Source organism: Wasmannia auropunctata, unplaced genomic scaffold, assembly GCF_000956235.1.
Source record: "Wasmannia auropunctata unplaced genomic scaffold, wasmannia.A_1.0 LD336088.1, whole genome shotgun sequence".
NCBI classification, from domain to species: Eukaryota; Metazoa; Arthropoda; class Insecta; order Hymenoptera; family Formicidae; genus Wasmannia; species Wasmannia auropunctata.
Genome location: NW_012026802.1, coordinates 50,127 through 66,681, shown reverse-complemented (window position 1 = coordinate 66,681; position 16,555 = coordinate 50,127). Strand labels below are relative to the sequence as shown.

The 16,555-nt window shown below is 30.2% G+C and overlaps 2 protein-coding genes across 3 annotated transcripts in view; one reads left to right on the top strand and one right to left on the bottom strand.

The window, feature by feature from the left end:
* LOC105448104 (probable enoyl-CoA hydratase, mitochondrial) overlaps positions 1-2,723 on the bottom strand; it is a 37,425-nt gene extending 34,702 nt beyond the window's left edge. The window contains exon 1 of the mRNA XM_011686467.1: positions 2,519-2,723. Coding sequence (XP_011684769.1) covers positions 2,519-2,618 — 100 coding nt within the window. The 5' untranslated portion in view covers positions 2,619-2,723. The remainder of the gene's footprint in view (positions 1-2,518) is intronic.
* Positions 2,724-5,874: 3,151 nt separating this feature from the next.
* LOC105448101 lies at positions 5,875-12,075 on the top strand. 2 transcript variants are annotated; one of them, XM_011686463.1, is made up of 5 exons: positions 5,875-5,975; positions 6,834-7,081; positions 8,985-9,130; positions 11,610-11,728; positions 11,921-12,075. In XM_011686463.1, exons 1-5 carry the CDS (start codon positions 5,912-5,914, stop codon positions 11,923-11,925), a joined length of 582 nt encoding a protein of 193 aa, XP_011684765.1. In that variant the 5' UTR covers positions 5,875-5,911; the 3' UTR covers positions 11,926-12,075. The 2 variants fall into 2 exon arrangements, with proteins under 2 accessions (XP_011684765.1, XP_011684763.1); XM_011686461.1 differs by lacking the exon at positions 11,921-12,075 and having other exon boundaries at positions 11,610-11,788.
* Positions 12,076-16,555: the final 4,480 nt, after the last annotated feature.

Sequence of the window (16,555 nt, the reverse complement as noted above, 5' to 3'; positions counted from 1 at the left end):
AGATCAAAATGATATCAAAATAAGATCAAATTTTAGTTTGTCAAAATGATGTCAAATTGTATAAATTTGTGATGTATTCTTGACCATTCCAATTTAATTGCTAAAATAAATTTGTTTTAAATACAAAAAATTTTTTTAATTAGCATCATATACTAAAGAATGAAAAAGAATACACATAACAAAATTGTGATTAAAAAATATATATTTAGAAACTTATTTACGATATTCCTAAAGCGCCCATACAGAACAAAATATATAATAGATATCTACTGAATATCCACATATCTATGCACTATTCATATCCATTATGGATAACTAGTAGATATCTAATAATAATCTTACACATCTATGTTCATTAAACAGCTACCAAAGATATCTATTAGATATTTATTTGTTATCTACGTACCTATGTTAACAAATTATTACCAGAGATACCGGAATAAACATATACGTATGTGTTAATCAAAAATTTACACACTGAATAATTATTTAAATAATATTAACACGTAAATAATGTTAACTTTATGACGAAATTTTATTAAATTTTACTCCCATAACTAAGAATTATAAAGTAATTGTTGTTTGGATAATTTTCCTATAAAAATAATGTAAAAAATGTACGCAAAAAAATTTTTGCATACATTTGATTCGAAGCGCTTTCACTTTTCTTAATCCAGTAATTTACATTGTATTGTATTCGTATAATCTATTACGAATCTGTATCCATTAACATCAAGTACTCATGGATCATCACGAAGTGTCAGCAGTTCCCGATCACAGATGTTAAACAGCATTGATGGCGGTCATGGCTTGGATGGGTGACCATTAGATCTGGATATTAATTTGAAAGGAATGATTCCCTTGGAAACACCGTAAATTGTTTTTTTTAAATGTTTTATAATGGTTTTTATTTTGATTTCATAAACATTTATTTAATCATTATTGTTAATCATTTTTGTGCTATTTAAGTATATAAATATGTAATCGATTGGCTTAGATATCTTATGGATATTTCTGAGATCTCATATTGCGGACATTTGGATGTATAGAGGATGTCTACTAGCTATTTGTTAGAGATTTATGGATATCCTATCATGGATATGAGATATCGAATAGATATCTAACAGATATTATGTTCTGTATGGGTTTGCTATGATTAAAAAATCTGATTATTAGCGTTACTGTAAAACATCAATTAAAATGTGAGATTGTTATTGGTGTAATAATAATAATAATAATAATAATAGGCTCGATCGCTTTTCATGATTCGCATACTTTTTATGCATAATTAATATGCAATTAAAAAAGATAATTACATTCAAATAATACATTAATTCCGAAACGAACAAAAAACTAGAAAAACGGTTGTTTTTCTGGTATGTATATATTATTTGCAGCGCACTATGTATATGTATAATGATAATAAGATTAATATTGATGCACGATGTAAATGTGTTCGATATTTTAGAAAATAAGTATTTATTAGATATTTCCAAATTGTAGTTTTATCATGAATATCTTCTTTCTATCTGTGTATTATGCAATCGAGAATGATTATCATTCATGAAGATTTACCGCATAATAACCGCAAGAATACATTAAGCAATGAATAACAAAGTCCGTACTGTATACGAGGTGTCCAAAAAAAAAACAACGGATGTTTTTTTAATTTCCTGGCTAATTTAAAGATGAATTTACTCTTAGTAAATCAAAATTGTGAATAAACGTTTTTACGAGAGAAATCTTTTTATTGGTAGCTACACATCATTTTGAACAATCAAATACACATCAATTAAATTCAAGTCTTTCATTTCTTTTCAAGATAATCGAATATTTGATGCAATTAAATTAAATGATGCAGTAAATTAGAAATTCGAATTGAAAAATGTCAAAAATTAGCTTTGCACGCTTGAATTTGTACGTTCGAAGAGAAACAATGAAACGGCATGTTTACCGCTTGGCGTATTTAATCTCGATTAACCTTCTGAACGTTGTTATTACAGGCGTTAGAATGTTCTCGTAGATTAAGAATCGCCTTATCACACGAGATATCGCATTCTAATTTCAAAATCGATACAAAATCACATGTATTATATAATTTAAATTCTTTTTTTTTAGATATACTATATATAAATATATCGGTATGACTTGTGGTTTTTTTTAAAAGCATCTTGTGACGTGGAGCATTATCGTACATATGGTAAATTAAGTTTTTTTTTTTTCAAATCGCGGGTCTTAAAGTCATACGCACGCATAATACATAAATATGCGTGATATTATCGAAAAATAATTGTGAAGAATCCATCTCGGTATGTAATTGAGATTAATATGCTGCACATAAACGAATTGTTTCATTCTCGTGTTGGGCTCGGAAACGAGTTTTCTGGTAGCACAGTCAACGATTATACTGGGTGTTCCCTACGAAAATGACGTTACGAGAACAGCTGACCGGCCGGCGACAAGCGGAGAGGCAGGAGAAGGGATCTTCGTTCGTAGATGCGTATATTCGGATACTTACAAGAATAATACCTGAAGGCGGGCGCGACGTACTGCTGCGGTTTTCGGGCCACGTGCGACACGCGCGAGAATAAAATCTGCGACACACGGCTGACGGACATGTTGATCGTTCAGGCGCCCGTGAAAAAATGACAATTACGACATCCAAGCTAACCAAGCTCGTCTCGTGGGCTCGTGACTGCTCTGATAATATCACGTCAATCCTGCCAACTATCATCGCAGAAATATTACTGCATTCTTCCTTCCAACTAAAGATCCATCTACAGTGAGAGTAGTAAGTCGTAAGCCCTATGAAATTGACCAATTACAGTCGAATATGAGAAGAATAATTGACTGTGATTGGTTAATTTTTTACGGCTTACGACTTACTACTCTCATTGTAGATGGACCTTAAGGTCTATCTACAATGAGAGTAGTAAGTTGTAAGCCGCAAGAAATTGACTAATCATAGTCGATCATTCTTTTCATATTCGACTGTGATTGGTCAATTTTTTACGGATTGCGACATACTACTCTCATTGTGGATGGACCTTTAGGGGCTTTCTATAATAAGCCGTTAGTCACTACTCATATCATATTAACTAAGAATTGACCAATCATAGTCGAATATTTTTCTTACATTTAACTGTGATTGGTCAATTCTTACGATTTACGGCTTACGATCTGACATACGACGTATTGTAGACAGCACCTTAAAGCCCATGGCACATAAAAAAACGTAAAGCAGTAAGGCGTAAGCAATAAGTGAATTCACCAATCACAGTAGAGAAAATAAGATTATTGCCTTACGTTTCTATTGTGATTGGCCGATTTGATTACTGCTTACGTCTTATTGTTTTAGGGGCTTTCTACAATAAGCCGTTAGTCACTACTCATATTTATACTAACTAAGAATTGACCAATCGTAGTCGAATATTTTTCTTACGTTCAATTGTGATTGGTCAATTCTTACGATTTACGGCTTACGATCTGATATACGACGTATTGTAGACAGCCCTTTACGTTTTTCTACGTGCCATGGGCTTAATTCCCGAAATACAATAGGTGTTGTAAGCCTTAAGCCGTAATAAATGGACCAATTGCAATTAAATTTGAAGAGAATAATAGATTATGATTGATCAATTTCTTACGGCTTAAGGCTTACTACATCTATTGTGTTTCGGAACTAAGGCTAGAAATAATGTAACACGTTCGCGCCTAGATTTATAGCGTTTTCCTTTGGCTGCACTAGTGTAATATAGTATCTATTCAACGCAGTTGAATTTGCGGATTCCGTTGGGAGCCACGGACTGAGGTGGACGTCTGTGGCTCAGTACTCTGTTAGTGTTGCATCATCATTTATTGCATCATCTATTGTCGCACAAGTTTTTTGATACTCAATCTTAAGCACAGGCTGTATCGTTTCTGGTGGAAACGGAAGCCCATATTAGAAGAAGAAGGAGAAATTGAATTCGCTAATTCATGCGAGTTCTTATCCGAATCTCGAGAAATTGAATGAATAAATTAATGGCAAAAATTTTCTCGCGTTCCAAGAAGTTTTTCAATTTTCCAGAATTATCTGATCCGTTTCCAAGAATTTGTTATATCTCGAGGAATACTCGTGAAAAAATTTTTCATATAAGAACACATATAAATATATATAAAAATATATATAATTAATTATACATAATTATATGCGAAATATGTCCATACATATATCCATATATGTTTCTTTTCTTTGTAAAATTATTGTTTGATACAAGAAAAATGATAATATAATAAAAAGAAAACATAAAAAATAATTAGAAGAATAATTTTTGCATTGTTTTTTTTCATAAAAAATCAAGTTTTAAGAAATGAGAAAAAATTATTCATAAACAGGGTGGACCATTTTAATCTATCCAGTCGAATATCTGGAAAAATAAGCACACTAGGAAAAAATGTTTTAGACAAAAGTTGTAGGGTTTCGAGGGGGACGTAAGATGATAATATTGGTTTGACCCTGAGTGGCGTCGTCAAGGTCAGGACAAGGTCACTTTGAATTTTTTTAACCCCCAATTTTTCATTACATGTTCTTATAGCACGCCTCGAGAACTTTCCAAAACACATAAATAAAATATTTTTTTATGAAATAAATCTTGAGTTAGCTTGAAAGTTGGAGTACTGTCGGCATTAGCATCATTCAAGGTGTCCAAACACTAGCTAAAACCTTTTGAATGTTGTTCAGGATCATGACATTGATAAAGGCCAACGACCTTGGCCATCTTTAGCTAGTGTTTGAACACCTATAATATAAAATATAGAGTATATATTGAATAAACATATATGTTTATGATAAAATAAAATTTTTATAAGATAAAAACGTAAATTGTAAAAATTATTACATACCAACATCCGTGTAGCATAGACGTTATTTAAATTCACTATTGTAGATTTATTCTTGACAAGCTCTAATATGCCTTTAAATGTATTTAAAAAATAAAAATTTATATACCTTATTAATTATTGCGACTATATTTTTGAAAACAGCTAAACTTGATAAAAAACTTAGCAAACACCAAATTACATGTAACGTTCTAATGTTAGTTATAATTTTCCACTCCACAATATTACTATAATGTAATACATGTTACATTATAGTTATATTGTTGAGTGGATTAAAAAATCTCAAAATAACGCGGAATTATTCCCAGCAAACACCAATAGATTACATGTAACGTTGTAATGTTAGTTGTAATTTCTCACTTAACAATGTTACTATAATATAACACATGTTACATTATAGTTATATTGTTGAGTGGGTTAAAAAATTTCGAAATAACACGGAATTAATCCCAGCAAGCACCAAGTTACATGTAAAATACATTTTAGTTGTAATTTCCCACTCGACAATATAACTATAATGTAACACCATGTGTTGTATTATAGTTATATTGCTAAGTGGGTTAAATTACAACTAATATGCACGTTACATGTAACTTGGGAATAATTTCGCGTTATTTCGAGATTTTTTTTATATAACTCTGCAGAAAAAATTACAATCTTACTTTCTCGTCGATAGATAAATTAATACGTAAGTAATTTGCGTAAGGTTACAAAAAGAAACGGTCGCCAGAGCCTGCGGTTTTCGAATCAATGAGCCGCGAAAATGATCGATGATCCATGCAGCGCAATGACTACTACACGCGTAGAGAGAAAAAGAGGGAAAAAGCGAAGAAGACGTTCGTCTAGCTTGTCATGCGGTGAAAGTATTCGATTCGGATGGGAATTGAAGTGGAGAGGGCAGGGTGGAGAGGGAAGAAAGTCACCCCGGCAGGTAATAACGGTGGCAGACGGGCACGTTGGCATTGAGCGAGTCTCAAGTTTATCGCCAGTTCACGGTCGTTCGTTCGCCGTTACCGTTTCCACCGGCACCATGCGTTTGATCCTACTTCCCGCACTTGTCTTGACGGCGAGCGTCAAGTTGATAGGCAATGCAGGTGAGAGAGAACCAAAATAAATAGTTTTAGTAAGATTTACACTAATATTATATAAAAGCACCAAGATCCGCTTTGTACCATTGTTGGCGTTTTACGATTTCAATTGTTAGTTAACATTACACGGTCTTTCCTGATACTTATTTATAAATAGTTTTAATTTTTGCTCGATCCATTAGTTTGGGAGGAAATTTTTATTGGACACCGTAAAAGTCATAAAATATAAAATTCTACGTTCTTAAAAAAATTTTGATTATAATATATGGTTCATTAAAAATATTATTGGAACTTTCGTAAACTGATGACATTTTCTTTCAAGTTAAAAAATACGCAATCACGAATCATTTACTTCAAATATGTATTTAAAAGAATTTTTATTTTTTAAGTACGTATTTAAAAAGATTTATATTTTTTAAAAAGCGGAATTAATTTAAAAATTTAAAAATTTTTCATATAAAAACATATATAAATATATATAAACATTTATAAAAATATATAATTATATGCAAAAATATGTCCATATATATATCCATATACCTATGTTTCTTTCTTTTGTAAAATTATTCTTTAATACAAAAAAATAATAATAATAAAAAGGAAACATAAAAAATAATTAAAAGAATAATTTTTACATTGTTTCTTTTACAAAAAATCAAGTTTGAAGAAAGTGTTCTTCTTTTCATTTAAAATTATTCTCTTCCCAAGTTTTTACCGAAACGGAATAAATCGCTGTTGCACTTTCGTTTCCAATTTTTATTAAAGTTTATTTCATTTCATTTTCAAATTACTTTACGATGTAAATCATAATGAATAATCGCTATTTAAAAAAATCTAAAATTAATTATCAATCTGATTACGCAGAAGAGATTTGGCAGCAGGATCTGTCTAAGGACATGCGGATAGGCGCGTCCGCCGAGGGCTACGATCGCGTGGGGCTGCGATGCGGCGCCGAAAGAATGACCGTCGAGCTCAAAACTACAGAGGATTTTTCAGGAGTGATCTACACGCAGGGTAGCTTTTATTCCCGAGAACCGTCCTGCTTCCTCGATCCGGTTCGCGGTAGAAGTTTCACCATGAGCATTCCTTTGAACAAATGCGACACTGAAAGAGTAATTTATATACTATCAATTATTTTCTTAAAAGCTATTATTTAACCATTATATTAATTATTTTTATTATATTATTTAACTATAATTATTTTTGAAAAACTATTTTAATTATTAGCCTTAAATCAGCAAAATGAGTCATTTAATTAGAAAAAACGTTCCCAGCAAACGGAAATGATTTAAAATGGATAGAAATGAATTCATTTTGACATTTCCGAATTGGCGCTTCTGATTTTTCGAATCTATCTGAATCCAAAAATAATATAATGCGGACATGAATACATCGCGAATTCAACATGATAAATAGCTTATTTCGTATTTCAATTTATTTGTATTAAAAAATAACATAGGGTAAACCCGGTATAAACGCAGTGCGAGGATTTACGCCGCAGAAATCAGAAAAAATAGAAGAAGTTAAACTAATTTTCTCGCAATCACTTTGTTACATGCCTTTATGTTATATTAGTATTGTGATTTCAGTTTTTTACTGTTAATATTTATAAAATTATTGTAAGTTAAATCGATTTATCACTGTAACAAGTAGTGCAATCATAAGTTAAAATCTACATAAAATGATTATTGTAGAAAATGTAAAAGGCTTCGTGGTTATTTCGTGGTATATAAGTGTAGAGGATTAGTAAAGGATAGAGTATAGCAAAATACAAGTGCTTAGCTCTTGTATTCTTTGTTTAGTTTATTGTCTCGTATATCCCATTTGTTTGGGATATACGGCATTTTTAGCGCGTGGAATTTATGCCACAGCACAGACGATCTATTATTTATTTATAAATATAAAAGTAAATAATATGATACGTGATAATACGTCTTTTACAATACATTATAATCATAACGTTCAAGTATGTATATACTTATGTATGTACTTATTCATAATCTGTAATAATACGTTTTTTATTTATTTATTAATGAGTAAATGCAAATTACGTTGTCAATTCACGTGTTATTCACTATTAGATGATTTGTATATTTTTCGAGTCATTTATCCCACTCATGAGTAGCCGTATAACCCAACCCTATTTTTATAAGGCAAAAATGCAAGAGTTTAAAGAAATTTCTTTTTTAATATAAAAAATAGATAATTTGGATTTCTAATACTTTTTTTATAATAGTAAACAGTATAAAATTTTTACTGGCATAGTTCATTTAATTTAAACTTAATAGATAATATGTGATAAATTAAGTTTTTAATATGTGCGGCGTATATACCGAGTTTACCCTAATAGGGACATAAATGCACTTCCGGACCCTAAAAGCGTCAATTCAGATAAATTAAAATAAACTGAAATAAATTGAATTTTCAATTTATGTGAATTAATTTTCGTTTACTGTGTTATTCTCTCTCTTTCTCTCTCTCTCTCTCTCTTGAAAAACTTTCTTTTTCTTTTAAATCATGTCTTTCTAAAGTAATAAGCTACCGCGTACAATTTTTTATAGTATTTTCTAAATTTTCTCTTGATCATGAAGCACTGCATAAACAATATAACGACGAATTTATCCGTAGCTGGTGAAAGAAAGCTTGTACATATTTTCGAATGTATATTATCATGTGATTAATTTCTAAAATTTCTCTCTCACATTCTTATTCATTAGTTTAAATAAAAAAATAAAATAATGAAACGAAAAAGTCGGCACGTGAATTATATAAATTATTTTCTTTTATACAGGATTTTGAATTGTTTTTTAAACGTTTAATAACTCTACAAAAGAAATTACTCGCAAGATTAAGAATTAACTTATAAACTTTATTCATTTATTGGATATATGTATGTTTGTATATACTTTAGGACAATTTATAGTGTTTTAAGGCCAATAAAATGTTTACTGATTATTTATATCATTTAATATTTTTCTATGCATTTTTTCTTTTTCTTTTGGCTTCGGTGAAAAGGACGGTGACAAATTCAGCAACGTCGTGGTGATTCAGCACGACGATGAGTTGTTAACACCAGGCGACGCCGCTTTTACGTTAGAATGCGACTTCTCGAGGCCACGTGATCTTACAGTAACAGCGGATCTTAATGGGAGTAAGAAGAGGTAATTACTGTTTTGTTGCTAATTCCACTTACTTTCGATATGAGTGTTGATCACACCGCGTGCTATCAATTATTCATAAACTTAATGAAGATATAATCAAATTTTTTCTACGATGCATGAAATGAAATTGAGTAACGTAAATTAAAACAACGGTAATTATCCTTTAAAATGATAATTTGCGAAAAATACCGGTATAAAATATCTTCAATTAAAACGCTTTATTATGATGATTCTCTAGGGCATATTATTGTTTCTATTTTATAATATTATACATTATAAATAATTAGTATAATAGATAATTAGTTAAAAAATAAAATGTCACTCTCTGTTTTCATTTCGTAAATTTATGTTCTTTCAAAGTCAAATATATTTAGATTCAGTAAAATTAAAGTTTTCATAAAGAAAAATTAATGTCAAGCTTTGTTAGGGCTCCTGACAATGTATTAATAATTACTACTGGAATCGTGACGTCAATCAAAAGCGAGAAATGACACGTAAAAATTTGTTGCGTACCACTTTTAAATAAAGAAAATTTGGATAAAATAAAAAAAATAGGATCACTTTAAAAAATTGTAAAAATGGATAAAAATTATCCTTCTCCTCCCCCCCCCCCATGATAATCAGTAAATATTCATAGAAGGCAAATAAAGATGGCAGGTAAAGTGAAGCCTATTCAGGCAAGAAAACTCACGATTTGACAGCTGTTGAAAAGAATGAAAAATATGCTTTTATATATAAAATTCAAAAATAACTTTAGTTTCCATCCATTTTTACGAATTTGATAAGTATGTGACAAGTCACATTTTCATATCAATTAAGCACATAATAATGAAATGGCACGCGCAACACTTGGTCGCAAAATTTCGTTTTCAACACTTTTCACAGTAAAGTCTGCTGTTCTCTTCAAGTCGAATATTCTCTTTGCATTTGACAGCTGTGATTGATCAATTCTTACAATACCGGCATATGATATATAGAAAATATATAAAATATTTAGAATTTTTACAGCTTAAGGAATTAATATCTCTCCGCGAAATACAATGAAAGTTTTATACTTTAATTTAATAAGGGAAGGGGGGAGGGCAAATAGTGACGGATTTTTTCCTCTCTCCCAAGCTAATTTCAAATTTACAAGATATGATTTTTTCATTAAAAGAGTACTTTCTACTTTCAAATATGCAAAAAACTTAATTAGAGTTTTCATAAGTCATGTATACCGGCTAGATTTTCATAAAAACTGAAATCTACATTTGTCCCACCCTGTGGGTAAATAGTGATACCCTATGGGACAATTACGAAATACATAATTCTTAACTCTTAATCGATCTTTCTTTTGACATTTTGATTAGATAAGGTAATTTATATTAATTTCTATACTCTCCCATATGTAAATTTTTATTTATTGATAAATAATAGTAGTAACATTATTTGCTAGTATTTCTTATTGAAAATCATCATATATTCTGGATCTTGTCTTGTAATTTCAAAAAATTTAGGATTGATTTCAAAGTCATATTATTCCAAAAACATCGCATGAAGATGAAATTAGTATTTTATAGAAAAATTGTTTTAATTTCTATTTTAAATTCCTCGAAAAAAATTTTTCTAGAATTTTAAAAGCACGTAATTTTACAGAGTAAAATAATGTTCTTTTTTTCAGGGCACAGAACTGTAAAAAATTAATAATTTTCAAAAATGATTGAAAGCAAATTAAAGTACAAATTTCGAACTTTAGAAAGTTTTTTTTTGTTTTTTTGTTAATTTTTACAACGTCGGTTGTAAAAAGTGCAGGTTTAGCTTCAAAATTGCGTAGTCTGGTTTAAAAAAAATCGTAAGAAAATTTTTAAAAAATCATTTTGTAGGTAAAAGTACTTATTTTAAAAATAATCTCATATTATATTGTAGGTAAAAATACTTATTTTATAAATAATTTCATATTATTCCAAATGAATTAGAAAAATCATATTTAAATATTAAAAAAGCTTTTTGACTTGTCATTATTTGCCCAACTAAAAGTTGTCATTATTTGCCTCAGGAGCTGCTTTTTCCTTTAAAATTTTACTGATAGAAATAAAATTAATATACAAGCATAGGAATTATATCCAAATAGAAGAAAAAGGTACCGTGTGACATAGAATAGATTAGATATCATTCAATGATTTAGCCATTAAGAAAATATAACTTCAAATATTAAAAAAAAAATCCAGGTTTTATCTTATTGCACGAATGCAAAATTTTTAAACTTCTCCGTTAGCTATATTTGACTTTTGGCTTTTGATTTTTACGGCTTTTTCAGAAGATGATTAGATGCTTAAGAACTGTCTTAATTTCTAAAGAGTTCTCTAAGTCGTTAGAGAACGATTCTCTAACGAGTAGTAGTAAAATAGACTCGGGAAAGAGGAGAAATTTAAAGTTACACTATTTGCCCCCCCCCCCCTTACCTTATTTCACGCAATAATGATGCACTTCCATTTATTAGGCCGACTAAATCGAGTATAGCTCTCATCGACGCCGATCCGGGAAGTGACAGAAAAAAGAGGTCGGCATACGTGGAAAGCTACGGGGACGAAGTTGCCTTCGTGCCGGTGCAAGCATATCGTAAGACAAACGATGAATTGTGAGATAGTATGTGCTAGCTTAATAAAGGGATTGAGTAAACGTTGTTTTATTTTCCAAATCGATTAAATTAGTTAAATCCATTTTCCAAAAGCCGATCTCACCTAGCTTTTGCATTTGCCGAACGTGATTGTTGACGCATGATAAAAATATTGTATTTTTAACTGATTTCAGAATAAGAAGAACGTCGAGGGTGCCGTTTTTATTAAATCTTATACCGGCGAACACCCTCGATTCTACGTGGAACACGCATTCTACGCATTCTACGCTCATAAATTTATTGTTGTTGTTTATATATTTAATTTTCGTTGTCTAAATAAATTATGTAATTTGTTCGAGTGGATTTCTCATTTCCACGATGATCTGCTTAATTTGTGCGCGGCGCGGGCAAATGTGCGTGCGATGCATGTATGTACTATGTATAGTCGTGGACATATCGGTTACTTTCTTTCATGGGTTTTCAGTATATATTATATACATTTAATATATATAATATACACTACTCAACAAAAAATAGGGAACACTTTAATTCACAACGCTCTTGGACAGTATTCGAATCGCTGTAACTTGTTAAAAAATTATCGTAGACAAAAGATTACAAAAGCATTTTAAAGCTTGAAACTTATACTTTAACATGCTCTTTGTCGTTTTTAAAAATCTTTTACCTTTAGTTCTATATTTAAAAGAAAATCAGGTTATTTTGTTCCTTAAAAATTCACGCATTTCACACTCTGTTTGATCAAATATTTTTTCTAAAAAAATTTAAGATTTTCACAAAAAAAAAAAGTATTTTTACCTACAAAATGGTTTTTTAAAAATTTTCTTACGATTTTTTTTTTAATCAGACTACACAATTTTGAAGCTAAACTTGCACTTTTTACAACCGACATTGAAATTAACTCGGTGAAAAATCAAAATCTTAAAAATTAAAAATTAAAAAACAAAAAAGAAATAAACTTTCTAAAGTTCGAAATTTGTAGTTTAATTTGCTTTCAATCATTTTTGAAAATTATTAATTCTTTACAATTCTGTGCCCTGAAAAAAAAAGAACATTATTTTACTCTGTAAAATTACGTGCTTTTAAAATTCTTGAAAAATTTTTTCGAGAAATTTAAGACAAAAATTAAAACAATTTTTCTATAAAATACTAATTTCATCTTTATGCGATGTTTTTGGAATAACGTGACTTTGAAACCAATTCTAAATTTTTTGAAAAATGACCGGCATTAGTGTTATCTAATGTGCATCACATAGAGGTTGCCGGCTTGCACATTGTGTGTGTTTAGTATTATGTATTCCTTCCTTTCTGATTAATTATCATTTGTAAACACTCTCGCATGTTTATGTATCTTTGAATTAAATTCATTGTGTGCGTGCGTGCGTGCGCGCGCGCGCGCGCGCGTGTGTGTGTGTTGTGTGTGGTATTTCATGTCAACTAAATTTGTCTAACAAGAAAACTTCACAAAGCGACAAATTTTGATTTTAGCGAAACTTGGTACACTTTAAGGTCACATAAATAGATGAATTTAGAAATTATTAGTTGATGCTAGAAAACGGTTTAAAGGGATGAAACCATCCCTTATATGTAAATTAGTTTTTTCTTTTTTTCGTTATATCTCGAAAACTATTCAAGATATCAAAAAATGTTTTATACAAAAGTTTTACAATAAAATTACCTTTATTCATTTACATTAATATTTTTTTAAAATAATTATATTTAAAAAATTTTTGAAAATAATTATTTTTAAAAAATTCTATTAACGTAAATAAATAGAGATAATTTTACTGTAAAACTTTTGTATAAAACACTTTTTGATAGCTTGAATAGTTTTTGAGATATATATATAACGACAAAAAAATTAATGTACGTATTATAAATAAATTAATTTAAGGAGTGGTTTCATCCTTTTAAACCGTTTTTTTTAGCACCAACTGATAATTTCTAAATTTATCTATTTATGCGACCTCAAAGTGTACCAAGTTTTATTAAAATCAAAATTTCTCACTTCGCGAGATTCCCTTGTAAGAGCTTCTCCTAAATTGTTTAAATTTTGTGACTATTCCTCGCGACATCTTAATGTTCGTTCCACTTTGTTCCAAATGTGCCCGATCAAATTCAAATCAGGGCTATTCGGAGGACGATTCAACAATGCGATGTCATGTCACTAAAAGAACTGTGACATCATGTTCATCATATGGAGATGTGCATAAACATAAAGTTCTGGCATAATTGACGTTTCAGAGATAAAACTTGAGGCAATAATGATGACTATTAGATAATATTTAATAGATATGTGAATGACATTCTCTAGCCTTGTTAATTTTTAATTTTTAATATTTTGATTTTTTACCAAGTTTCAAAGTCGGTTATAAGAAATGCAAGTTTAGCTTCAAAATTGCGTTTGGTCTAAAAAAATCGTAAAAAAATTTTCAAAAAAGCATTTTGTAGGTAAACGTACGTATTTTTTTTTTGTGAAAATCTTCAATATTTTGAAAAAAAATTTCTTATCAAACTACAGAATGTGGAATTCGCAAATTTTTAAGGAATAAAATAACCCGAATTTCTTTTAAATATAGAACTGTGAAGCTAAAAGATTTAAAAAAACGACAAAAAGCATGTTAAAGTATAAGCTTAAAGCTTTAAAATGCTTTTATTAATTTTTTGTCTACGATAATTTTTCACCAAATTACAACGATTTAAACACTGTCCAATTTTGAGCGTTTTGAAAGTGTTCTCTATTTTTTTGTTGAGTGCAGTGTATATTTTATAGGTAACTAATATTTTGCAAATACGAATCACGATGGTGTACTATCTTTAATCTAAAGGCAAAATATTAGTGCGTTTCGAAATCTATTTAAAAAAAAGTATCACAATCGATATGTCCACGACTGTACATACATACATATAATACGCGCGCGCAACTTTTTAGAATTCATTTTCATTCCAAAAATACGACATGTAATACGATAATTTCACCGATAACCCGTTGTCCTTCCTATTGCATGGAAATTTACGCAAGTCGTTTATCGACATATTAACCGATAGACACCATCTTATCAGCTATTAGATACCGTTTTGAAGGCCGCCGAAAAACAATATAAGAAATATGTATATATAATTCTTTCAAAACACAAGACACGATTTTCACACGGCAGTCCAAAAATTATAATGCCAAATGAATCAGCATAAATTGCAGCAATAAAATCCTCCATTCGACACATGTTACAGGTCACCATGTGATAATGATTTGATAAATAAAGCGGTCGTATGATGATGATTATGCAAAAACATGAATGACTATTTGAAAATTCTAGTAGAAATACATAGGGTGTTTTATTTTAATTTTTCTAGGCAGACATTAGAAAAAATTTGAAAAATACTAAAAGAGATTTCGTACAAAATTTTGTGACTTCGAGAGGAATATAAAATAGTGTCACAGTTTTTTGACCTTGGAAAGTCGTTTGAAGATAAAGATGAATTTGAATTTCTTAAATAAAAATCTCATTTTTTATTGCATAAACTCACCTCAAAAGCTTTTCAAAACGTCATAGTAAAATATTTTTTCATTAAATAATTTTTGAGTTTTAAAGTTCGAAAATTATACAGTATGTCGCAGCGTATTAGCATTATCTAAGATGTATCAGATGCGAAGGTTGGATTTATACCTCTTTCCTGTTAACGCATGCATGCCGTGCGAACAAAAAATAAAATAAATATGTATTCAAGATGTTCAAAACGATGACCCTCTGGAACTTTCTAAAAGATCGAACGATATCGACTGCATCCACAACAGTTGAGGACATGAAAAAAACAGTATTCGTCGAATCTGCACTGAAGTAACTGAAGTGACATCAGAAATGTTAGCCCGCGACTCGAGGGTGTTTTAGTAAAAGAATTTTAAAATATGCATATTTTAAAGGGTCATTATTTTGAACATCTTGAATACATATTTTTTTTATTTATTTTTTCTTTCACACACACACACACACACACACACACATGCACACGCACACGCACACGCACACGCGCACGCACGCACACACGCACGCACACACACACACACACACACGCACACGCACGCACACAGAGACACAGAGCATGAAAGAGGTATACATAAATTCGACCAGGCAACTTCTTCAGTACCATGGATTTATTTATTATACCTTTTTTGTGTTATTCTCAGGCCCGGCGTTTTTTGAGGTGCGGGTTTCCACACCCGAAGAAATCCACATTCACGTTTATATATTAACTATACGATTTTAAAGAAAATAATGTAAGAAAATAATGAAAATCATGAGATTTGAAGAAAAAATTTGTGTACTTGAAAATTTTATCAACCACTGGTGGAATGTAGAGGGGGGGGGGGGAGATTTTTCATCAGAAATTTTCACAGTATTCCACACTCAGAGACAAATCGCCAGGCCTGGTTATGCTATAATAATATACTTATGTCAGCGATACTGTAACTATCAAACCGGTGCGGTCTTATAACTTAACAATTACTTAATAAAAAAATATTTTATTTTAGTGCTCTGAAAAGCTCTTGAAATAAACTACAAGAATATCCAATGAAAAATGGGGATTTTCATTTAAGAAATTAAAGTGTAATCTTCAAACAACTATCCAAAGTCATATCAATATCACCATCTTTTATGTCCTTTTCAAAATTTTTGCATCTTGTATCTTGCATTTTTTGTATCTTTCATATTTTTCGAAATATTTGTGTACGAAAAATTAAAATAAAACATCCTACACAGGGTGTTCGAAAATTCAACCGACAAACTTTCAGAGATTGGAAGAGCACACGT